This window comes from Sabethes cyaneus, chromosome 1, assembly GCF_943734655.1.
Source record: "Sabethes cyaneus chromosome 1, idSabCyanKW18_F2, whole genome shotgun sequence".
Taxonomy (NCBI): Eukaryota; Metazoa; Arthropoda; class Insecta; order Diptera; family Culicidae; genus Sabethes; species Sabethes cyaneus.
Window position 1 is genome coordinate 67,405,712 of NC_071353.1, and position 25,950 is coordinate 67,431,661.

General features: G+C 36.5%; 1 protein-coding gene across 1 annotated transcript; it reads left to right on the forward strand.

Moving 5' to 3' along the window:
• Positions 1-662: 662 nt before the first annotated feature.
• Positions 663-23,118, forward strand: LOC128745779 (homeobox expressed in ES cells 1-B). Its single transcript, XM_053842856.1, has 2 exons — positions 663-951; positions 22,733-23,118. Exons 1-2 carry the CDS (start codon positions 663-665, stop codon positions 23,116-23,118), a joined length of 675 nt encoding a protein of 224 aa, XP_053698831.1.
• Positions 23,119-25,950: the final 2,832 nt, after the last annotated feature.

A 25,950-nucleotide genomic window follows, 5' to 3' on the forward strand; every position in this document is an offset into this window, starting at 1 on the left:
CCGTATTGCCGCTCTTACCTGGCACATAGGGGAAAACTATTTTGATTTCTATTGCAAATACTTGTGGCTCGATTAGTCCGATCTATTTAAAAAAAAAGAAGGCGGGGTTTACTTGCCCTTCTATTATTTTCTTGTTTCCCACCCCTTTTGTATTCTCAGTGGACCGATCGTCATATTGCTGCTTACTTCTTTACGCGTGGCTGTTCCCTTGTTCATAGAAAACTCCAGCGCGCGACATGATACTTGATGGTTTCTGTAAATATTTGTATTAAATTTTAATTCCCAAACAATGTGGCCAAAATGCAGGGTTTCCACAGATTTGCTACTGTACGTTCTATCCTGTGTTTTCTTGGCAGTGTGCGATTATCCCTGAGGGGTTCCTTTGCAAGCGGTCGTTTTCAGTTAGCTGTCGTGGCATGCAAAGAATGAATGAAGCAAGCTGGAAAATGAAGATATACATGCAGGACTTCGAATGCAACTGATAGCTACTTTAAACAGACAGGATGAGAGATGAGGACTTGATAAAAAGATGAAGGGAGGTGCTTGTCCTGATTAGTGAGTACTGTGAAGTCGACTGGCCAACATCCATAGTTAATAAAGCTAACCAGCCGTTATTTTTATACAGTGATCGTTGTTACAGAATGACAACGGGCTATGCAGGTATGGCTCAATCGAAGCAAAGTGATTTCAGTATTGAACATATTCTTACAAAAGCGGGTGAAAAGTACAATAAGCGACAAAATGAAAATGCAGAAGTACCTCATTCATGTTCATCCAATAATTCGCAAAGCTATAGTGATAGTGAAGACTCTTCAATATCAGAAGAAGGTGAAATCGTAGTGGACGGCTTCCATCAGGCCGAAACGGTGAACTCTGCAAATTATCTACAGAACTGCATGCCAAGTTTTGATTGGTTGTATTACACTCGATACCGACCTCCCAAATTACCACGTATGTATAATCCTTAATAGCAAATAGTTGAATTATACAATGTTATTAAACTTCAAATCATAACGAAATAGGTAAAAATAATGCAGACCATAATACAGTGGGATCATGATTTCCCCATGGTTCAATTTAGCCTGCCTTGATTAGTTTTCTACGAAATCTCGTAAAAAGTGGACTTTTATGCACTCCTGGTTTCTTATGGAAAATCATTTTAAAATACATGTTGAGTTGATGTGCTGTACGTACTAATTTTGTAAAAGTGATAAAACTACCCGTCCTCTTCGGTCTTTCATATTTGATTATATCGTTTGAACGTAAACCTAGACGATCTTGAAGACTTGAACGTAAAATGTGTTCGTAATAAAGAGTTCCTTACAACAGATCATTTTTAAATACTGAAATAATTTATTCGAAACTGAAGTCTTGTATGAAAACAAGGTATAGGGAATATTCGTGCATATGACGTGACACACCAATTCTTAGAGTGAAGAATCAATCACCATCAAAGAATAGCAACGGTTTTATCCAACAATAGGTTATGGTCGTTTGATTTGCTGTTTTGCATTAGTTAGTGAAATGCGGAAACCTAAGTTGCAAGGTACAGAGAACGTTGACTAATTAATGAACTTTTTCCCACCACAACTGGCTAGCCACACAGTATTTGAAAGACAAATACACTTCAAATGATCTGTCACAATGAATGGTGCTTTTAACTATTTTCGAAAGCGAATCCGTTTTGTAGATAACTCAGCAAAGATCTTTATTATTTTTTGTTAAATCGAAAGTTGTGCGTCCAATGGAAAATATTTTAAATTTTGAGCAAGTTTATTAAGCAAGTTAACGTGTGTCGTTCATCAACTGGTGAGCAGTTTTATGAAAATTATCAAATGGTGCTACAAATTTCGCACAAATCTTATAAATGGGATATCACCGCCAATCTCCAGAGGATGTACAACTGTGGTAGGGTAAATGCACTACATTTCGCCCGCTAGAACCCAATTTCCAATGAAAGGTGAGAGTTTAGCTAGCTTAATTTGTTTTTTTTTTCAAATTTATGTTACTAATTATGGTCCATCAACTTTTTTTCTTCAAGAATTCATGATTTTTATCATTAGTCGGTTTCGTCTTATTATTGGAATTAGGCATTTAAAATCTTCAGAAATAATTTAATCTTCGCCCCCCATATTCAATCTTGGCCCCCCGTATGTACTACATTTTCGCCCCCATGCAGAAAAGCGCATTGTTAACCATTTTTACATAGAAATATTCAAATTTAATTATGTTGAGGATTTCAAGGCTATAATATGAATGAATAAGAATCGCCTTTTCTTTTTTTTCGCGATATTATTCGATTCTTAAATCGCAATTGACTTAGTGCTACCATACATTTTCAAGGATTGTCGTTATCACAGCATCAGTTGCATATTTTCTGGGTCATTTGTAATGGAATGCCCCATATGAGTTTGTAAAATTATCACTGGCAATAATTCGAATATTTTGCTTGCATTTGCATTACTAATCTATACCTATAAAGAAGGATTTCTGTCTGTCTGTCTGTCCTGTGTTCCTTATAGAATCAAAAACTACTAAGCCAATCGGCGTGAAAATTTGCATGTAGAGGTTTTTGGGGCCAGGAAAGGTTTTAGTGATGGTTAGAGACCCCTCCCCCCACTAAGAGGGGGGGCTCCCATACAAATGAAACACAAATTTCTGCATAACTCGAGAACTAATCAAGCAAATAGAACCAAATTTGGCATGTGGGTGTTTTCAGTGACAAGAATTTATTCTAGGGTAATTTGAGACCCCTCCCCTCTTTATAAGGGGAATTATAACTCCTCTCCCCTTTAAGAGGGGGGGTTTCCATACAAATTTCCTCATAACTCGAGAACTAATCAAGCAAATGGAACCAAATTTGGCATGTGAAAGTTTTCGAGGGCAAGAAAATTTTCTATGTTGAATTAGGACCCCTCCTCACTTTAAGAGGGGGGGCTCCTGTACAAATGAAATACCAATTTCCTTATAACTCGAGAACTAATCAAGCAAATGGAACCAAATTTGGCATGTGTGTGTTTTTGGAGACAAATTTTTTTTCTATGATGAATTGGGACCCCTCCCCACTTTAAGTGGGGGGGGGGCGCTCCTATACAAACGAAATACAAATTTCCTTATAACTCGAGAGCTAATCCAGCAAATGGAACCAAATTTGGCATGTAGGTGTTTTTGGAGGCAAGAATTTTTTCTATGATGAATAAGAACCTCTCCCCACTTTAGGAGGGGGGGCTCCTATACAAATGAAATACAAATTTCCTCATAACTCGAGAACTAATCAAGCAAATAGAACCAAATTTGGCATGTGGGTGTTTTCGGTGACAAGAATTTATTCTATGGTAAATTGAGACCCCTCCCTCTTTATAAGGGGAATTGTAACTCCTCTCCCCTTTAAGAGGGGGGGCTTCCATACAAATTTCCTCATAACTCGAGAACTAATCAAGCAAATGCAAATGCAACCAAATTTGGCATGTGAAGGTTTTCGAGAGCAAGAAAATTTTCTATGGTGAATTAGGACCCCTCCCCACTTTAAGAGGAGGGGCTCCTGTACAAATGAAATACAAATTTCCTCATAACTCGAGAACTAATCCAGCAAATGGAACCAAATTTGGCGTGTAGGTGTTTTTGGAGGCAAGAATTTTTTCTGTGATGAATTAGGACCTCTTCCCACATTAGGAGGGGGGGCTCCAATACAAATGAAATACAAATTTCCCCATAACTCGAGAACTAATCAAGCAAATAGAACCAAATTCGGCATGTGGAGGTTTTTGGAGGCAAAAATATTTTCTACGGTGAATTAGGATCCTTCCACACTTCAAGAGGGGGGGCTTCTACACAAATGAAATACAAATTTCCTCATAATTCGAGAACTAATCAAGCAAATGGAACCATATTTGGCATGTGGGTGTTTTTGGAGGCAACCATTTTTCCCATTATAAATTAGGACTTCTTACCTTTTTAGGAGGGGGGGGGGCTCCCATTCAAACGAAATACAAATTTGCTCATAACTTTAGAACTAATCAAGCAAATGGAACCAAATTTGGCATGTGAGAGTTTTAGATGGCAGAATTTTTTTTCTGTGGTGTATTACGACCCCTTTCCCTTTTAAGAGGGTGGACTCCCATACAAATGAAATACAAATTTCCTTATAATTTGAGTACTAATCAAGCAAATGGAACCAAATTTAGCATGTAGGAGATTTTTGAGTCTTGAATTTATTTTATGATAGTTAGAGACCTCTCACCCCTATGGTAGGGGGATATGGACTCTCATACAAATAAAACAGAAATTTTTGCGAAACTCAAAAACTAATCGAACTCGGGAAATTCGAGACTCTTCCATAAAACATTAGTCAATACAAAACCACAAAAACTATCTATAGTAACACTAGATCATTCAGGACGAGCCGGTCGCGAGTGTTGCCGGTGACCCGCCGTCGGAAGCGCCGCCCACTGGGGGGCTTGCAAAACTCGAGAAGTGACAAAGATCATCCGAGATTCATGATTTATGTACAACACAGGTTAATTTGTGGCAATACGAAGTTTGTCGGGTCAGCTAGTGTATAATATAGGCGATAAAGCATAAAATTCAACTAATTATATGTTTTACTATGATTGAAACAGTAGTTACCACGGAAACGAAAAATTAAAACATCGAATTTTTGTGTGCTATTTTTCACCCGCTTTTAAAAAGCAATAAAATCTCTCTAAAATTCACCGTTAATACATTTCAAAATGTTTTTTGTGCTATTTCTAAAAATATGACAGTTAAAACGTGTCATACATAACATTATTTAAAGGTTGAGATATATAGTAAAAGCAACTTTGACCTGGGGCGAAGATGGGGGAGGGTGTGAAGATTAGGGCACTCCCCTATGGTGATTTAACTCTTAGTGGAATTACCAACTCTAAGAAACTGGTAAAAATGATATGTAAATTGATGAAAATGACATTTCAAGGCATTCACTACAATATAGTAATCTGTATATAACCACCACCGTTTAAAGGTGTTATAACCTAATAGGTCACTACTGAATTATCTCGCAGTCCGATTTCCGTTTTGAAAGTTTTATTAATGGTGAAAACAACATGACACGATTTTCTGCAGAAGCGATCAGCCGATCTCAGTAATTTAGGTACCAAATAAAAGGTCTCAGTACCCTCAAGTTTTGTGCAAAGTTGCGTTATAATGGAGCAAGCAGTTCAAAAATTATGCTTAAAAATGTGTTTTGACTAGGTGTCAATTAGTTGATAGTTCCGGCGTAGTGTTTAGCATTCACGCTTCTCAAGCCGAGAACCCGGGTTCAAATCCCAACCCCGCAGAAGTCACGAATGACCCAAGCTGTTAAAGTGACTATAATCTAACAAAAAAAAAGAGTTCCTCAGAAATGGCCAAACGAGAGGTCTTAACACTCCGAATACATATGCGAACACTTCGTATACATTGCATAAGAATTGACATTACCGGTCAAAAGGCATTTAATAAACATTTGATGAAATTTATTTAAATTTTTTTATTGATATGAATAAAATAGAATAGCGTTACAGAATTATGCATAGTTTATTATTATCGAAAATCTGAAAACCAAATCTTTAACCTTCTGTCTGTACAAAAAAATATACGCTGTCGGTTCTTTTTGATCAATTTGACCCCAAAATTCAAACTGGTATATCTAAGCGAAAACTTGACGGAATTCCGAATTTTTTGTTTCAGAAAGATAATTTGATGGACTAAATGATCAAATTTCGAATGGCGACTTGACGGGGGGACCTTTTACAAGAAAGGGTGTTTGTAAAAAAGAGTCGGAAAAATCGGATTTTTTCAGATTTGTGACGTTTATATCACGAAATCCTTGTCACATAGATCTTCAAAGTTACGTGTGGCATTTTTCAGGATTGCGGCGATACCGATTCAGCCAAAACTGAACATAGTACCGGCAGAAAATGAATACGTCACTAACGCCACCTAAAATAAAAAATTAAGAACAAATGGAGCACCAATGACACCTGGCGATCAAATTCTGAACCAAACTTTTAGTCATAGGTTCTATCTATCACAAGATCATGTTCACTGTAGATCTTGTCTATCTGTTCAATTTTTTCGTGAGCAAGAACGATTCACACGAACGATTCTTTTTCAAACCCCCTCCTTGTAAAAGGTGCCCCGCTTTCTAAAACATCCAAAATTCGGAAATCCGTCAAGTTTTCACTGAGATATAGCAGTTTGAATTTTGAGGTAAAATTGACTCCAATGTTCAGACAACGTAAGTTTTTCAAAAAAATTGTTCTAAAACGTAAGTTGTCGAAATTTTTTATCAAATAACTTCTATAATAAAGCATCCCCGATAGACACACCTAGTCGCGAAAGAAGTAGATTAATTCTTTAAAAAATAAAAAAAAGGTGTAGCCAGGTACAAACAAAGGGTTTTTTTTTTCATGTTGGGTATTTTTATCACTGCGACCATTTGTTTGATCTATTGTGATAGACAAAGGGTTAACAGGCCCCGTCAAGTGTCCGAGTCACCTGTAATCGGCCTTTACGGATTTTCACCAAACTCGGCCAAATTGTTCGTTTTTGCTCAAGAAGCAAAAATCTCAAGTTTGGTGCCGATTAGACTTTCCCTCGATTTTTGGGAGCCCCCCTTTTATTAGAAAAAGCATCATTTTTATCAAATTCGTTTATTTTCTTTTGCTTTTATCTTAGTATATATTCAATTTAGAGAAAAATCATAGGGGTTGTGTACAAGACACGACCGCATATATAGGTGACGCAGAACTACGTAAGTCTCTTTGTAGTGATAGTAGCATGTATTCATGCTTGTAATCATTCGATTCTTCATGTATACATGCTATATGCAACATATATACATGCTATATGCAACATATATACATGTTACATGCGATGTATGTAACATTTATCAAAGTAGTAACATTGCATATGCTCAATTCTCAAAAGATAGTGCATTTGAAAACAATTTAACAAAATCAAGAACACAAACTACACTGAAGTCGCTTTTTACGCGGTTTTTTTACGCGACTATTTTTACGCGGTTTTGATTTACGCGGGACGTGTGTGTGTGTATGTGTGTGTATGTGTGTGTGTGTATGTGTGTGTGTGTATGTGTGTGTGTGTATGTGTGTGTGTGTGTGTGTGTGTGTGTGTGTGTGTGTGTGTGTGTGTGTGTGTGTGTGTGTGTGTGTGTGTGTGTGTGTGTGTGTGTGTGTGTGTGTGTATGTAACGCTTTCAATCTCACTCACTTTTCTCGGAGATGGCTGGACCGATTTTAATGTTCTTAGTGTCAAATGAAAGGTCTAGGTGTCCCATTGGTCGCTATTGAATTTCATACTGATCGAACTTTTAGTTCAAAAGTTATGTATAAAAATACGAAAAATATGGGACTTCATTATCTCATAGATCCCTTAACCGATTTGAACAAAATTGATTGCGTATGAAAGAGGAGCCTTACAAACCCTTAACTTCCAAATTTCATGATGATTGGACTTGTAGTTTGAAAGTTACATAAAGAAATGTGAAAAAATAGTATTTAAAACCTATTTTTGTAACATTTAAGAATTAATTCAATGAAAAACATCACACATTTTATTATTATTTGAAAATTACTGCTGAGATCTATCCAACGAAACCGAGTTATTTAAAATCGGACGATTCGTTCAAAAGTTATTCAAACTTTAACACTTAAGCACCGTATATTAAACCGTTAAAACGTGTGAAATCAAAAAACATATCAATCAAATGTTGATTGTATTCAATGTGGGCGATGTATGTATGTATATATGTATGTATGTATGTATGTATGTATGTATGTATGTATGTATGTATGTGTGTATGTATGTATGTGTGTATGTATGTATGTATGTATGTATGTATGTATGTATGTGTATGTGATGACAATTTGCAATGAAATTCAAGAAAAGTGAGAAACATGTCAATAGTCTGAAGTTTTTGAAGCCTCTTAGTGGAATACGAAGTCTGAAATAAAAGAAAAGAAAAAAACTTTTACCGACTAAACTGCCCATGAATGCATAGTTGACGTAAAAACCAAAATGAGCAAAATGTACTTTTTTCGGTCCTACGCACTCTTAACTATGTCGTTCACATGCCCAATACTCAAACAACATATGTTTGTTCGAAAATATTCGAGAAATTTAGGAAAATTGAGTTACTCTGCTATTGGTTTCACGTAATGCTAATGGTTGACGTAATTTCCTGCATAATCAATCAGCACAGTAACCTATTTGTTTTGTAGCTTTACGCCAAGTTATGGAAATAATCGTTCAAAAAACAGTCTGTTTATTCACATATACTGGCGTTTGCATTTTTTAAACACAATAAATAAGGAACACAATAATCTTCTTATCTTATCTTATCTCACACTAACGCAGCCAATACTTGAAGGCATCCTGGAAAATGCCGATTGCTTAAATCGGTCATTTTTCTTGTCAACGGTCAGGCCAACTGCGCAGCATGTACCGCAGAGAGAATTCCAAAGAATTAAGTGGAATTAAAAATGATATTTAATTCCATTCAACTCATTGAAATCAAGGGGAAGGAAGAAAGCGTGGACCTCCCGTATCAAACGCTTCCCTTGAAGATATTGATTAATTTACAGATTACAAATTATAGTCGTTGGGAGTATCTTTGCTAATAAAGGTTAAGTGATACTCCGGACCCTCAGGGATGAACTTATGGCATTAACCATAGTCTGGCTGCAATAGGCCAAGGTTATAGCGCCTTTTTTTCGCTCTCTGAAAATTGAAAAATTCCGTCTACCTGGCATCATTTTAATTACTTAGTAAAACAATAAAATTTAGAAATAATAAAATATATGAATGTAGGAAAATCAAATAGATAACAATAAATAAGGAACACAATAAGGAGTGAATCATAAAACCCCATCAGTCCTGTTTTGATTAATAAACTCTACTAAATAGACAGATTATTCGTTTGAAAAAGTTTATAGCAAAGATTATATGGCTTTAAACGTTTTGCCTTTCTACTATATAAATATATAGTATAAAGGTATAGAAATCACTTGGAAAACCGGAAATGGAAAGAAGGTCCTGCGGGCCGAATGTCATATACCACTCGACTCAGTTTCGAAAACTGAGCATTTTCTGTGTGTGTGTGTATGTATGTGTGTGTGTGTGTATGTAACGCTTTCAATCTCACTCACTTTTCTCGGAGATGGCTGGACCGATTTTAATGTTCTTAGTGTCAAATGAAAGGTCTAGGGGTCCCATTGGTCGCTATTGAATTTCATACTGATCGGACTTTTAGTTCAAAAGTTATGTATAAAAATACGAAAAATATGGGACTTCATTATCTCATAGATCCCTTAACCGATTTGAACAAAATTGATTGCATATGAAAGAGGAGTCTTGCAAACCCTTAAGTTCCAAATTTCATGACGATTGGACTTGTAGTTTGAAAGTTACATAAAGAAATGGGAAAAAATAGTATTTAAAACATATTTTTGAAACATATAAACATTAATTCAATGAAAAACATCACGCATTTTATTATTATTTGAAAATTACTGCTGAGATCTATCAAACGAAACCGAGTTATTGAAAATCGGACGGTTCATTCAAAAGTTATTCAAACTTTAACACTTGAGCACTGTATATTAAACCGTTAAAACTAGGGCTGTCTAACCGGTAGTACCGGTAGTACCGAAACCGGTAATACCGGCCAATTTTTGGATACCGAAATACCGGTTTTGGAAAGGCAAAAAACCGGTATTTTCTAATCTGCTTGTTTTTTCCAACTCCTTATTCGAATAAGAACTAAATTTGATAAAAGATTATAAAACTCTTAGAAAAACAACTTGATGTTAATGCCGACGAGATTCTTCGACTGCTAACAATGAAGACAGTGAAATTGTGGATCAAATAATTATAGCTCTTGAACCCGCTTAAGGCACAGTAGCGTAACTTTGCTGTAAAAATGTATCATTGTATGAACCAGACGTCGCGTTTCAATTTATTTTTGAACAACTAGATATTCAAAGGCCACCAAATTATTCGAAGGCCTCAAATAACGAATTTAAGAAACAAGATCAGGGCCCAGAAACGACACTTACAATAGTAAATTGTTATTCATCAATGAAGTAATGAAGCTTCAGTTTCAACAGAAGCAGCGCCGCTTCGTTTCAAAACTGGCCTAAATCAGCGTCATTGAAAGGATTTTAATTTCATCATGACGACCGGTTTTAAAGTTTCATTTGTATTTTACTATCAAATATTCAGAAAAAGGTCAGCATAGACTTAAAATGAAATTGAATTGATTTTGAGTAACATTTCCTACTATTCAAAGCATATTATGATTAATCTACTCAACATCGACAATTCGTGGCTTACTGTCAATCGTCGTCATTTGACACAGTCAGTAGCTTCAGCTAAAACTTGCTTGAAACGTTCTGTTTAACAAAAAAAAACAAGTCGCTTCATGTATGAAGCGAAGGTAAGAGAAAGTTAGCTTCATTTATTTGTTTCGACGATGCCGGGCTCTGATCAGAATAGGAGAATCTTTGCGCTTTTTGAATATTCTTGCCATCAAAGGATCTGCCAGGAAAGAATTTGGAATATTTTCAAGTATTTCGAATGATACATTGATTAAACAAGGAGATGAAATCTGCATCCCACAATCTTCGAATAGTGGGATTGGTAATAGAGAAGAGAAAGTATTTGTGAACGATAATGAAGAGGATGACGTTATGCAGGTGTTCCGGTTTGGGGATGGAGTAAAAATTGTTTGAGAGGCTGTGGGAGACCGGGTATTAATTATGCTGGAAGCTATAATACAAGATATTTTTAAATAATTAAAGGCGGGTTTCCCTGCTATAAATTTGACGAAATGAAAGGAAAATTCCTGATGTGCTTAGAGCCGTTCACCAGACATCGATAAAAACAGGAGTTTTTTGTTTTGTTGGAAGTGTTGGCAATTAAATTCGTTCTAGTAAGATAATTAAATCGCTATCTGCTTAAATTCTAGTTTGCTAAGCAACAATACTGGAGCTAAAGTTTCAAAATAAAAAGATTTACTGAAAAACAACGATATTTCTATTGATTTCGAATAATCTGCCAATACCGGTATTTTACCGGTATTACCGGTATTTTCTACGCCAATACCGAAATACCGGTTTTCACCAAAAGCGCCCAATACCGACAGCCCTAGTTAAAACGTGTGAAATCAAAACATATCAATCAAATGTTGTTTGTATTCAATGTGTGTGATGTATGTATGTATGTATGTATGTATGTATGTATGTATGTATGTATGTATGTATGTATGTATGTATGTATGTATGTATGTATGTATGTATGTATGTATGTATGTATGCATGTATGTATGTATGTATGTATGTATGTATGTAAGTGTGTATGTGATGACAATTTGCAATTTTTAAATTTGCATTGAAATTCAAGAAAAGTGAGAAACATGTCAATTGTCTGAAGTTTTTGAAGCCTCTTAGTGTAATACGAACTCTGAAATTAAAGAAAAGAAAAAACTTTTACCGACTAAATTCCACTATTTAATATTCGTTCGCGACAGATACGTATACGCTTTGAAATAAGACACTGATGAAGCCTGCACGTCGTAGGCGAACTACGTATCTGTTGCAAATAAATATTAAATAGTGGGATTCAATCGAAATTTTTTTTCTTTCTTTGATTTCAGGTTTCAATTGTCATTTTCTTCTCTTGCTGTTACTCACAATTGTACAAGGAAAGCAAAAAGCGAAAAAAAGCAGTTGATTTAAGCATGTAGGTAAAGTGGTGTATAGGATTAAAGTGTGTTGATTTTACCAAATAAATTTATACAAATTTTAAACAAATTTTGCGCATCAATAGATGCTCTTTTCAATCATTAGATATTAGAGCTTAGAAATGTTATATGAAAAATAGGAAGTAAACGTTGCGCGGTAGTAATTTTGTAAGGTTTGTTTTCGTTAGTGACATTTTAAAGGACAGATGTCTTATGTCATGTATCATGTTTTAATAAATCCAAAATGACAAGCGCTGGAAATCATGTCGATCATATTTTTCATTCTCAAGCATGTTTATGGCGCAACTTTTGCACTATTTTTCGACCTCGTCTTGTTTTCCTAACCCTCTAACATTGTAAAAACGATGCGATCAAGCTAATGACTATCTTTTCATGAAGGTACATTCAGAAGAAGCTCAAGTTTTGATTTTCATGCAAAAATAATTATCTGAAGGAGCACTAGCTAAGAAATTTCTCTTTTTCATATCTAATGCTCTATTCAGTTATTTTTTCTAATCCAGATATGTTGCAAAATTGAAGCCAAGCAAACTAATAGTAAAATTTTCAGATTAATCATTTTGTTGTAGATATCCTTTTTCTTCAAAAGCGAAGTATAATAAAAAAAATTCTGAACTCTTGTTTTTCAAAGATGCTAACTTTTGAACGCATGGTATTAATATCAAAATATCAAAACATCTGCTATGAACACATATTTCATATTGTCAATTCAAAACAAAACAGTCTAAGGTAGTTAGATACTGATGAAGGTCACACGCCGAGACCGAAATACGTATTTATCAATAGAGCACAGTAGTAGAATTAAAGGATATAAATAACTTTTTGTTTTTCTTCTTTTTTATCAATTCAAAACAAGTTTCGTATGTGGCTCTGAAGCCCGAAAGTTAAGGCCGTCTGTAGACCCGTTAGAGGGTTAATTTCAAATTTTCTATATATATTCATTCAAGTCTATATAAATTATCTTTTGAGTTAACATTATTTTTCTATCAATCACGTAAATATTATAAGACTAAATAAGGTGTTCATCAAGTAACATAAATGACGCTTACAAGTATTGACGCACCGAAGGAAAGAAAATATAATTATTCTACGCAATACGTTGTGAATTTTATTGGCAAATTTTTGAGGAATTTGAGGAATACGGAACGGATATTGAAGAAAATAGTCAAGTTAATTATAGATGTTTCTGAGAAATTAAATAATGATTATTGAGGCAGTAGAAAGGCTAGGTCACGCCGCTAGGTGGAATAATTCGGGTTTTTTACGATAAAAATGCGTTTTCTCAACAATCATGGTGCTGGTCGTTACGTCGACTATGCATCCATGGGCAGTAAATTCCACTATTTAATATTTATTCGCGACAGATACATATACGCTTTGAAATAAGACACTGGTGAAGCCTGCACGTCGTAGGCGAACTACGTATCTGTCGCAAATAAATATTAAATAGTGGGATTCAATCGAAAAGTTTTTTCTTTTCTTTGATTTCACATTTCAATTGTCATTTTCTTCACTTGCTGTTACTCACAATTGTACAAGAAAAGCAAAAAGCGGAGAAAAGCAGTTAATTTAAGTATATAAGTACGATTATAATGAAAAAACGACCGTTTGTTTTGTTTAAAATTTTTTGGTTGGCTTTCGGTCACGGGTTACGTGCGAAAATATTTATTTTCCGTTTACAGTCGACGTTTCGAGGGATATCCCCTCATCTTCAAGACAGCTATTGATTAACAAAAATTTTTTTGCAAAGTTATACATGTTTAACATTGATTACAATTTAACTACTCACAACGTATACAAATATTTCTTTTGTCACGTGGATTGTGTCATTGCACTGTGGAAAGCTTGTTATTCTACACTAGAAAGGAAGTAGCACATTCATAATGTATTTTTGTGACTATTGATTTAAAAATTGAACTTACACAGGTTTTACCCGGGCACATCGAACACAGATTGTATAATGAAACTTTTCAAAGCAGCTACGTGAGACGGCGAAATTGTTTAAGATATAAGTACATATAGTGGTGTATAGGATCAAAATACTAGTGAGCTGATTTTTCCAAATAAATTTATACAAATTTCATACAAATTTTGCGCATTAATAGATGCTCTTTTTAATCCATAGATACTAGAGCTTAGAAATGTTATATGAAAAATAGGAAGTAAACGTTGCACGGTAGTAACTTTGTAAGATTTGTTTTCGTTAGTGACATTTTAAAGGACAGATGTCTTATGTCATGTATCATATTTTAATAAATAAATCAAAAATGACAAGCATTGGAAATCATATCGACCATATTTCTCATTCTCAAGCATGTTTATGGCGCAGTTTTTGCACTATTTTTCGACCTCATCTTGTTTGCCTAACCCTCTAACATTGTAAAAACGATGTGATCAAGTTAATGACTATCTTTTCATGAAAGTACATTCAAAAGAAGCTTAAGTTTTGATTTTCATGCAAAAATAATTATCTGAAGGAGCGCCAGCTAATAAAAAGTTCAATTTCTCTTTTTCATATCTAATGCTCTATTCAGTTATTTTTCTAATTCAGATATATTGCAAAATTGAAGCCAAGCAAACTAATAGTAAAATTTTGAGATTAATCATTTTGTTGTAGATATCCTTTTTCTTCAAAAGCGAAGTATAATAATAATTTTTCTGAACTCTTGTTTTTCAAAGATGCTAACTTTTGAACGCATGGTATTGATATCAATATATCAAAAAAATCTACCCTTTGGGTTAAAACCACTCAAAAAAAATATCAAAAAATCTGCTATGAACACATATTTCATATTGTCAGTTCAAAACAAGTTTCGTATGTGGCTCTGAAACCCGAAAGTTAAGGCCGACCGATTATAAAACTAAATAAGGTGTTCATCAAATAACATAAATGACGCTTACAAGTATTTACGCACCCAAGGAAAGAAAATATAATTATTCTACGCAATACGTTGTGAATTTTATTGGCAAATAAGGATTTTGAGGAATACGGAACGGATATTTAAAAATATAGTCAAGTTAATTATAGATGTTCCTGGGAAATTAAATAATGATAATTGTGGCAGTAGAAAGGCTAGGTCACGCCACTAGGTGGATTAATTCGGGGTTTTCACCTTCTACTTTAATGCTTCATAAATGTCTGTTTTCGAACTGTTTTGTAGTTTCGATTTTTCTTTCATTCAAAAATATAATATAGTTTCTCCTAACAGTGATGCCAACTTTACAGTTTTCACTAGTATTGGAACATTATAAATCCATATCAATAATTTATATCAGTATTAACAGTATTAATAATTATTTCCTTGTGCCTTTTCTGCTCATTTTTGATACTTTATATGTAGTCCCTGAATTTGATTCGGAAACCGTTTTCATTATAACAGAGTTGGTACTAACAGGAATTGCGGCATGCATAGATCGGATACCAGAAATAGATGCTGCTGACAAGAAGCGATCCTTCAATATTTCCTTTTCTTCGCAACATTCTGCGGTCGACACGAATTTTACATTTAGGTTACAATTATTTAGCGCCCACTCATGACGGGATTTATCGAAAGATGCTTAACGGTGCGTATTACAATGTAAACAACGTAAACAATGATATATACTGCACATTTCGTCAATACAATACAGATTTTCGATAAAAGCAATTAGACATTGATAATCTTTTTTTTGCATTTTGCTTTGCGCAAGTGAATGGTATTGTTGCACAGTTGATATTGTGTCACCTCTGCTGCTAGCCATCTCACATGGTTGAAGGCATGAGAATCTAGGAACTGTTTGTTTGACTTTTCGTTCACTCAATTTGCGTATTCTACGCTCAAAAACAAGCTTTAGTTGTATTATACACTGTTTATGTGCTTTCACAACAGCGCAATGTTGCTTTAGATTAAACCAGAATAATTTTGCTTTGTTTTGTTATTTACTTATTCCTAGGAAATTTTATTTTGTTTATGATTTTACTTGAAAAATTGGGAATGACGAACTTGGGATTTTTGCTGCTTGACCCAAAACGAACAATCTGGCCGAGTTTGGTGAAAATCCGAGAAGGTCGATTACAAGTTTGTACTTTTCTTGGTCACTTGACGTGGAATGACCCATATGTTAAAAATTACCATTGCGGGAATTAAGGACAAAAAGACAACACGGGGCACAATTCGTCTTTATATGTATTATTTTTGATATGGAACTATAGACAGAAGCGTACTGTTCAACGTTTTATAGGATGATCATCAATTATTCGTAGTTTTATTTGCTGCGTATATGTTTGGGGTAAGTTCTTATAGTTGTGATATAAATAAAACATGATGTGTAATGCAGGATGTTTCATATAATTGTTACGATGCAATTTTCGACGAATCCGAAGACCGGTTCGGTATGGCGCAAATGTAAGCAATGTCATTTGTAGTTTCACACTTGTGTAAAACATAATTTTTATCAGGCTTTTCATGAGGTTTGTTTTTCACTGTGCACATTTCTAATTAATATAAATTCAGAATTTAAAAGTATGATAGACTGTTTTTAGGCGCACGATCGAGAGGCTCACGTAGGACTACGGATGCAGGTTCAATTCGACAAAGCTTGACATTTTGCAAACGTTTGTCACGCAAGTTTTTAATTTACTGTATTGTAAAAAATACTCTGAAATATTGCTATAAATTTGATATCTTGTAACAGTTTAAATTTCCGAAATGCCCGTACTTCGTATATTAGTTTTATCTGTTTCGTAGAGTTTATAGTTGCACTAATAGTTTGATCAGGCCACAATCTTTTTCTGGTGATTGGCGACAATATCGCATTTTGAAAATTTTTGTGAGACTTATACAGTCCATAAATGCATAACAGTCCCATCTGACTTTTCATCACTTTTGAGAAAACGTGGGAATCATCTTTAAATTAACTGTTCTTTCAATATTTCAAACAAAAAAGTTATGTTTGTTCCCAAGATGTTGAAAAATATATCAAACTATGTCAGTCCCATATAACAAATAAACGCATAACAGTCACCGTAGTAAAAATATATCAATAAGCATCTGGTTTTTTGGAAATGCCTGGACCGATTCAACTGCAGCGACTACCAAACAGAAGATTTTATGGCCTAGAAGAACACTATTGAAGAGAATTTGGATCGGATGTACGATTGGAAATTGGATCTGGAAACAAGTTCCGGAATATGTGGGACTTGAACATAGAAGCACCTTGAATCACAACAAACCCATCATGTGACACCTATAAATTCACGGATTTGCATTTATAGACTACTAGCTGACCCGACAAACTTCGTATTGCCACAAATTAACCTGTGTTGTACATAAATCATGAATCTCGGATGATCTTTGTCACTATCTCGAGTTGTGCAAGCCCCCCAGTGGGCGGCGCTTCCGACGGCGGGTCACCGGCAACACTCGCGACCGGCTCGTCCTGAATGATCTAGTGTTACTATAGTTTTTGTGGTCTTGTTATTGATTAATGTTTTATGGAAGAGTCTCGAATTTCTCGAGTTGGATTAGTTTTTGAGTTTCGCAAAAATTTCTGTTTCATTTGTATGAGAGTCCATATCCCCCTACCACAGGGGTGAGAGATGATGTATCATAAAATAAATTCAAGACTCAAAAATCTCCTACATGCTAAATTTGGTTCCATTTGCTTGATTAGTACTCAAATTATAAGGAAATTTGTATTTCATTTGTATGGGAGCCCACCCTCTTAAAAGGGAAAGGGGTCGTAATATACCACAGAAAAAAAATTCTGCCATCTAAAACTCTCACATGCCAAATTTGGTTCCATTTGCTGGATTAGTTCTAAAGTTATGAGCAACTTTGTATTTCGTTTGAATGGGAGCCCCCCCCCCTCCTAAAAAGGTAAGAAGTCCTAATTCATAATGGGAAAAATGGTTGCCTCCAAAAACACCCACATGCCAAATATGGTTCCATTTGCCTGATTAGTTCTCGAATTATGAGGAAATTTGTATTTCATTTGTGTAGAAGCCCCCCCTCTTGAAGTGTGGAAGGATCCTAATTCACCGTAGAAAATATTTTTGCCTCCAAAAACCTCCACATGCCGAATTTGGTTCTATTTGCTGGATTAGTTCTCGAGTTATGAGGAAATTTGTATTTCGTTTGTATAGGACCCCCCCTCCTAAAGTGGGGAGGGGTCCCAATTCATCATTGAAAAAAAAATTGTCTCCAAAAACACACATATGCCAAATTTGGTTCAATTCGCTTGATTAGTTCTCGAGTTATGAGGAAATTTGTATTTCATTTGTATAGGAGCCCCTCCTCTTAAAGTGGGGAGGGATCCTAATTCACCATAGAAAATTTTCTTGCTCTCGAAAACCTTCACATGCCAAATTTGGTTGCATTTGCTTGATTAGTTCTCGAGTTATGAGGAAATTTGTATGGAAGCCCCCCCTCTTAAAGGGGAGAGGAGTTATAATTCCTCTTATAAAGAGGGGAGGGGTCTCAATTCACCATAGAATAAATTCTTGTCACCAAAAAAAACACCCACATGCCAAATGTTGTTCTATTTGCTTGATTAGTTCTCGAGTTAGGAGGAAATTTGTATTTCATTTGTACAGGAGCCCCGCCTCTTAGAGTGGGGAGGGGTCCTAATTCACCGTAGAAAATTTTCCTGCCCTCGAAAACCTTTACATGCCAAATTTGGTTCCATTTGCTTGATTAGTTCTCGAGTTATGAGGAAATTGGTATTTCATTTGTACAGGAGCCCCCCCTCTTAAAGTGAGGAGGGGTCCTAATTCAACATAGAAAATTTTCTTGCCCTCGAAAACTTTCACATGCCAAATTTGGTTCCATTTGCTTGATTAGTTCTCGAGTTATGAGGAAATTTGTATGGAAACCCCCCCTCTTAAAGGGGAGAGGAGTTATAATTCCCCTTATAAAGAGGGGAGGGGTCTCAAATTACCCTAGAATAAATTCTTGTCACCGAAAACACCCACATGCCAAATTTGGTTCTATTTGCTTGATTAGTTCTCGAGTTATGCAGAAATTTGTGTTTCATTTGTATGGGAGCCCTCCCTCTTAGTGGGGGGAGGGGTCTCTAACCATCACTAAAACCTTTCCTGGCCCCAAAAACCTCTACATGCAAATTTTCACGCCGATTGGTTCAGTAGCTTTTGATTCTATAAGGAACACAGGACAGACAGACAGACAGACAGACAGACAGACAGACAGACAGACAGACAGAAATCCTTCTTTATAGGTATAGACTAGCTGACCCGACAAACTTCGTATTGCCACAAATTAACCTGTGTTGTACATAAATCATGAATCTCGGATGATCTTTATCACTTCTCGAGTTTTGCAAGTCCCCCAGTGGGCGGCGCTTCCGACGGCGGGTCACCGACAACACTCGCGACCGGCTCGTCCTGAATGATCTAGTGTTACTATAGATAGTTTTTGTGGTCTTGTTATTGATTAATGTTTTATGGAAGAGTCTCGAATTTCTCGAGTTGGATTAGTTTTTGAGTTTCGCCAAAATTTCCATATCCATATCCCCCTATCACAGGGGTGAGAATTTGGTTCTATTTGCTGGATTAGTTCTCGAGTTATGAGGAAATTTGTATGGCAGCCCCCCCTCTTAAAGGAGAGAGGAGTTACAATTCCTCTTATAAAGAGGGAGGGGTCTCAATTTACCATAGAATAAATTCTTGTCACCGAAAACACCCACATGCCAAATTTGGTTCTATTTGCTTGATTAGTTCTCGAGTTATGAGGAAATTTGTATTTCATTTGTATAGGAGCCCCCCCTCCTAAAGTGGGGAGAGGTTCTTATTCATCATAGAAAACATTCTTGCCTCCAAAAACACCTACATGCCAAATTTGGTTCCATTTGCTGGATTAGCTCTCGAGTTATAAGGAAATTTGTATTTCGTTTGTATAGGAGCCCCCCCCCCCCCTCTTAAAGTGGGGAGGGGTCCCAATTCATCATAGAAAAAAATTTTGTCTTCAAAAACACACACATGCCAAATTTGGTTCCATTTGCTTGATTAGTTCTCGAGTTATGAGGAAATTGGTATTTCATTTGTACAGGAGCCCCCCCTCTTAAAGTGAGGAGGGGTCCTAATTCAACATAGAAAATTTTCTTGCCCTCGAAAACCTTCACATGCCAAATTTGGTTCCATTTGCTTGATTAGTTCTCGAGTTATGAGGAAATTGGTATGGAAACCCCCCCTCTTAAAGGGGAGAGGAGTTATAATTCCCCTTATAAAGAGGGGAGGGGTCTCAAATTACCCTAGAATAAATTCTTGTCACCGAAAACACCCACATGCCAAATTTGGTTCTATTTGCTTAATTAGTTCTCGAATTATGCAGAAATTTGTGTTTCATTTGTATGGGAGCCCCCCCTCTTAGTGGGGGGAGGGGTCTCTAACCATCACTAAAACCTTTCCTGGCCCTAAAAACCTCTACATGCAAATTTTCACGCCGATTGGTTCAGTAGTTTTTGATTCTATAAGGAACACAAAACAGACAGACAGACAGACAGACAGACAGAAATCCTTCTTTATAGGTATAGATTTGTGTTTCATTTGTATGGGAGCCCCCCCTCTTAGTGGGGGGAGGGGTCTCTAACCATCACTAAAACCTTTCCTGGCCCTAAAAACCTCTACATGCAAATTTTCACGCCGATTGGTTCAGTAGTTTTTGATTCTATAAGGAACACAAAACAGACAGACAGACAGACAGACAGACAGACAGACAGACAGAAATCCTTCTTTATAGGTATAGATTGGTAGTCGTATAAAGTGTTCAAGACGTCATTGGCCACATCTAAACATGTCCGTGAATGTTCCAGATACCTCTACGGGGATCAGTTTCTGAATTTAACTAAAATACAACATGTGACATCTCTAAGTCGGTACTCTAAATTGCAAAACTAGTGCGACCTCACTATAACCTCAAGATAACATATTACAATAAAAAGGAGAAAAGACCAGGAAGAAATTTGAGTCAAAAAGGACATTTTGAACAATTGAATTGAACGAGCACGTGAATTATCAAAACAACAACTACACGTTGTCTTGAAAATACTACCGAGTCACCGACAACGTAAGGATCAAGGCATGCTGAGCCTGTGACTGTAATGCGTTTATTCTTGCTTATCCAAGCACAAATAAACGCATATCAGTAACTTCAGCAGTTTTTCTAAGTTTTGGAACAATTTTAGGTCACTTGTGAACAAATTGCTTGTAAAAGTATTCTGTTATGTACATTCAAGTGATTTTATGATGATTTGGACGATTTGTTTCGAAAATCGATTCAATATTAAAGAAAAATTGTCGTGGCTTCAACAGCGTTCTTCGTAGTTGCACGTTTTTGCAGATGTGACTGTCTTCCATTTATGGGCAGTGTAGTAGCACTATTTAACTTTAATTAACTGGCTTGAAACGAGTCGTAACTGGTTTAATCTTGCTCAAAACATAAAAATGTTATTTTATCGTTATTTGTAGTATTTCGATATTAAACTCCTGAAACTGTTTAGATTATACCCACATCCAAGTTTTGCAAAAGTTAAATTTTAAAAAAGCATGTATCAAAACTTAAAATGCTCCGGTTTTGTTCAAACTTTTCTTCTTCTGGACTTCTTCCTTCCTTCCCTATTGTTTCAAATAAATACAACTGTTCCACTATTCTTTAAAATGATAATGTAATGAAAGGTGTTATAATTCGTGATAGTTAATAATTTATTAATTGTTAAGTATCTGTCAACAGAAGTGACAAAGTGACAAAGTGGCAAAGTGCGATGGGGATAAAAATGCGATTCATTGATGTATCAGTGAAGTTCCGCGTAATTTGAAAACATGGGTATAGACCAATCTGGTGATTTTTGTGTTGACCTTGAAATGAGGTCAAGCATACGATTAAGTTTTTATGACGGTAGTTTTTTACAACTAACGAAGGAAACGGCAGAAGAAAGTAATGAAACACAGAGTCGAGAAGAGTGGACAGGTGTGGGGGAGGGGGGGGGGGGGGGGGGAGTATTGGTAGCTACGCTTAACAAGTCGTCGTTGTGACTCCTACCTTTTGTCCAATGCTGGAAGGTGCATGGATTGAACCAAGCAATAATCTGAGATTATAACCTGATTCGAACTCACAACACCCGCCAGGGCATATGGCTCGCTGGTACCCATGTACCTTTGAACCACAGATGCGCTGGACAAAAGGAGACTGCACAACCCTCTCATTAAGCGACGTATCTGGTTGGGTTATTTTTAGACACAAATTGTGACTCTTCCTCCGTCTACTGTAGAAACCACCGACCGAGAAGTTTTAATCTAACTTATTTTTACTGGCAGGACGATGACACTATGCAGGCCCTTGCGACTTACGAAGTGCATGGCGCTGTTCGTCTGTCAGCGTGTTACCCGCGATTCTCAGTGCGGGTTTTCGGGGAAAGGCTCCGTTCTTATGGAATAGACCAACCTCGTGTTTTTAGTCTTGACCTTGAAATGCGGTCAAGCGTATGTCTCTACCAACATTTCAAAAGGTCCAATGTGCAAATGAGAAATTCTCTTTGCGTCTCCTCTCTTACGCTTATTACGGCGGCATAAATGCATTTTAACTCAATTATTCTCAATGATTAGCTAGCCAATGACGCTAGCAACGGAGTCAGTCAAAATAGACGCATTCAAGTGCATTTATGTCGCCGTGATAAGCGTAAGAGAGGAGACGCAAAGAGAATCTCTCATTTGCACATTGGACCTTTTGAAATGTTTTTTATTAAAAGAACATCAAAACGAACATCTGTTCTTCCACTAGAACTAGGCCTAGGCCGAAAAATTAGATGCAATCGCTTAATGGGCTGAAAATACCCTCGGCTCCCGTACCCTATATTTAGCAATTTCTACATTTTTATTAATACTTAATTATTTGGAATAGTGTTGAAAACTAATACTGTTATTTCATTTAACACATAGGTTTGCAAAAACCAGGTCCCATAAAGCGTACTCCCGGAAGACTACCACGTGTACCCTTTACTCCATCTCAGTTAACTGCCTTAGAAGAGGCATACAAAGTGTCAACATATCTAAGCTCGGAAGAAGCAAACCAGCTGGCGTACAGCTTAGAATTGACGAACACACGCGTAAAAATCTGGTTTCAAAATCGCCGTGCACGAGACCGACGTGAAAAGCGAGAAAACACACTTGGAACTGCTGAATATACTTCCAATCCCCTTGGTTTCAGCAGCTTAGCCACTATACGGCCGCTTGGCCAATTTACATGTATGCGCCCATCGCTGCAAACACCAGCAGAAGAACACCCGACGACTGAAACGAAGAGTTCAAAAGATAATCCATTTTGATTTGCAATAAGAAATATACCAAAAAAATTGTGATAGTATGTATTTATTTTAATATTATGACTAGTAGTATTGTAAATATTTGTTTACTGGATATATGCTCGTCATTTCTAAAGTCGGAGACAAAAAAAATTAAAAGATTGAAAGAATCAAACGTGAGTAGTAAATGTTGCATTTATGGAAAAACTATGTCCGAAATTATAATTTCATTTATGGATTATATGGTTAACCGTTATGTGTGCAACAGGGTACCCGGGTACCTTTTCAGTTTTAAAATAGTTATAACTCATTCAATTTAAAACATACGTCATTGAAATTTTTCGACACCGTAAAACTCATTGATCTTAATTAATTAAGGGGTTTTTGGTGCATATCCATAAAGGGGACTAGCAATGGGAGGCACTTGAATTTTTTTATTACGTAGGAGGGCGACAAGGGTACCCGGGTACCCATGATTTGCTATGTTCATAACATTGGCTATCTTGAACCGATTTGGATGAAACCAGTGGCATTTGATTCGTACATTTATCTAGTTTTGATTAGTTTAAGCATTTAGCCATCATATGACATGCAGTTCCCGGGAATCGGTAATTCCGGAGCAACGTCCGGTAAAACGTGGGAAGCCGCTTGTTTTGGAAGAATATATCAGCTTTCAGCAAAGCCATTAGCTTTGAACTTGACATTTTGGATCCTTTTTTTTATCTTATATAAATTGGTGACTTTAAATTGCATTGGCCATTCCAGAATTGGGTCCCTGTAGGGTTACAGATGACCAGTTGGGTGCCTAATCCAATATTAGAATTGGTTTAGCGGATCTTTTAAATGTTTTGAACTGATATGGCCAGTTTAGTACTGATTAATAATTTCGGAACTGGTTCCAAATGTATAACGGATGGTTCTACGTTTTGAACTGTTCTGATAATGCTAAGCATTATCTTAAATCCTGCGGTATCATCTGTGACCCCGTAGAAACCATTTTCGTAATAACCAATCAAAATACATCGAAATGTAAAAAATATCACCTACCGAATTAATTCCAAGAACTTTGATACCCATACTGCTAGGTTTTACCTCCAATCCTAGACTGGCCACCCATGACCCCACAGGAACCTACTCCGGAATGGCCACCCTGATTCATTTGATTATATGAAATAGTTCATTGTATGAATTTTTAGAGTTTTTATATATGCATGACAGATTTTCCTGCAATACAATCAGTTCTCTACCTCACAGCGGACACTCTGTCGGAATTCCGGATTTTCGGGCCCCGTATGTCTTTTAATGGCCAAATGGCCAAATAATTCAAAACTAGATAAATTAACGAATCAAATGACACCTATTTCATCAAAATCGGTTTAAAATTGTTGATGTTATAACAATATCAATTTTGGGTACCCGGGTACCCTTCTCGCCCTGCTAAAGGTGTTTTTTTTGTCGCACACATAACGGTTAAAATCCATACATGGGACGCAGAGAAATAATCCGTAGAATTTCTTAAAGCAACTGTGTATTACTTATGTAAAGGATTTTTCCTCATTTTAACCCCCCTCCTCCCCCCCTCCTCTATAGACTTTGGGCCAACCTATTCTCAGCAAAATCTCAGTAAAATTTTTAGAAACATAAATATTCAAGTTTCATTTAAAAAAGACTGTCTCTGAAAGAACATTGAAACAGTTGACAAAGTGTCAATGTTACTGAAAATAACCTGTTCACCGAGTATCGGGTTCCGAAAGGGCCAAAGCATTCAAACCGCTACGCTACGTGTATTTGACGACCTCGCAATGGCCATCGATAGAAAGGGCACTGCTGTTTTGTTACTGTTGGATTTCTCAAAAGCGTTCGATACGATATCACACCAAAAGCTTTGTTTGAAACTTAAAACCCAATTCTCTTTGCCAACTCGGCTGTTACGCTAATAGAATCTTATTTAAAAGAGCACACCCAAACTGTTTGCTGTGGAGATCAACATTTCAATGCCGGATTTACTACCTCTGGTGTATCACAAGGATCAGTGCTTAGCTTGGCCCTTTACTCTTCTGCTTCCACGTCAACGATCTACCGACTGTCCTCAAATATTGCTCAATTCAGCTCTATGCGGACGATGTTCAGCTGTACATCCATCATTGAGGAATGTCTCCTGGTGAGTTTGTTCGATTAGTTAACGAGGATCTTGAAAGAGTTGCGATGTGTCCTCTCAACGCAATCAACTGTTTGTCAATCAATCCAAAAGCAAGGCGCTGTTTGTGAAAAGAAAGCGCGGGACAATGGTATCAGATTCGATACCAATAATTATTTTAGGTGGACTATCGAATGGGCGGAGAGTGCAAGAAATCTTGGTTTTGTGTTTCGAGCTGATCTGCAGTGGGCAAATCTGGTTAGTTAACAATGCGGAACAATATACAGTAGTCTGCGTTCTCTCTACTGCTTTGCCACTTTTGCTCTCGTAGACACGCGTTTGAAACTCTTCAAAGCTTTAATTCTCCCACACTTTATGTTTGGTGATATTGCTGTTGCAGTTGAAAACCGTAATAATCGACGTGCGACATTCGGTTTTATTCTTGTTATGTGTGTCGCCACTACGTCACACGTGGTGCGCTGTGATCGCACATTGATGCGCACACCACGTGCGACACATAGAACAAGAATAAAACCGAAAGTCGCAGGACGATTATTACGGTTTTCAACTGCAACAGCAATACAATGCTGGTTGGTGCACGTACTTATGATTTGAATAGGCTTCATGTAGTCTTAAATTGTTGTGTGTGCTTTGTGCACGGGCTAACTCGCTACGATCACATTATGCACTTGCAAAAGAATCTCATCGGTTGTCCGCTA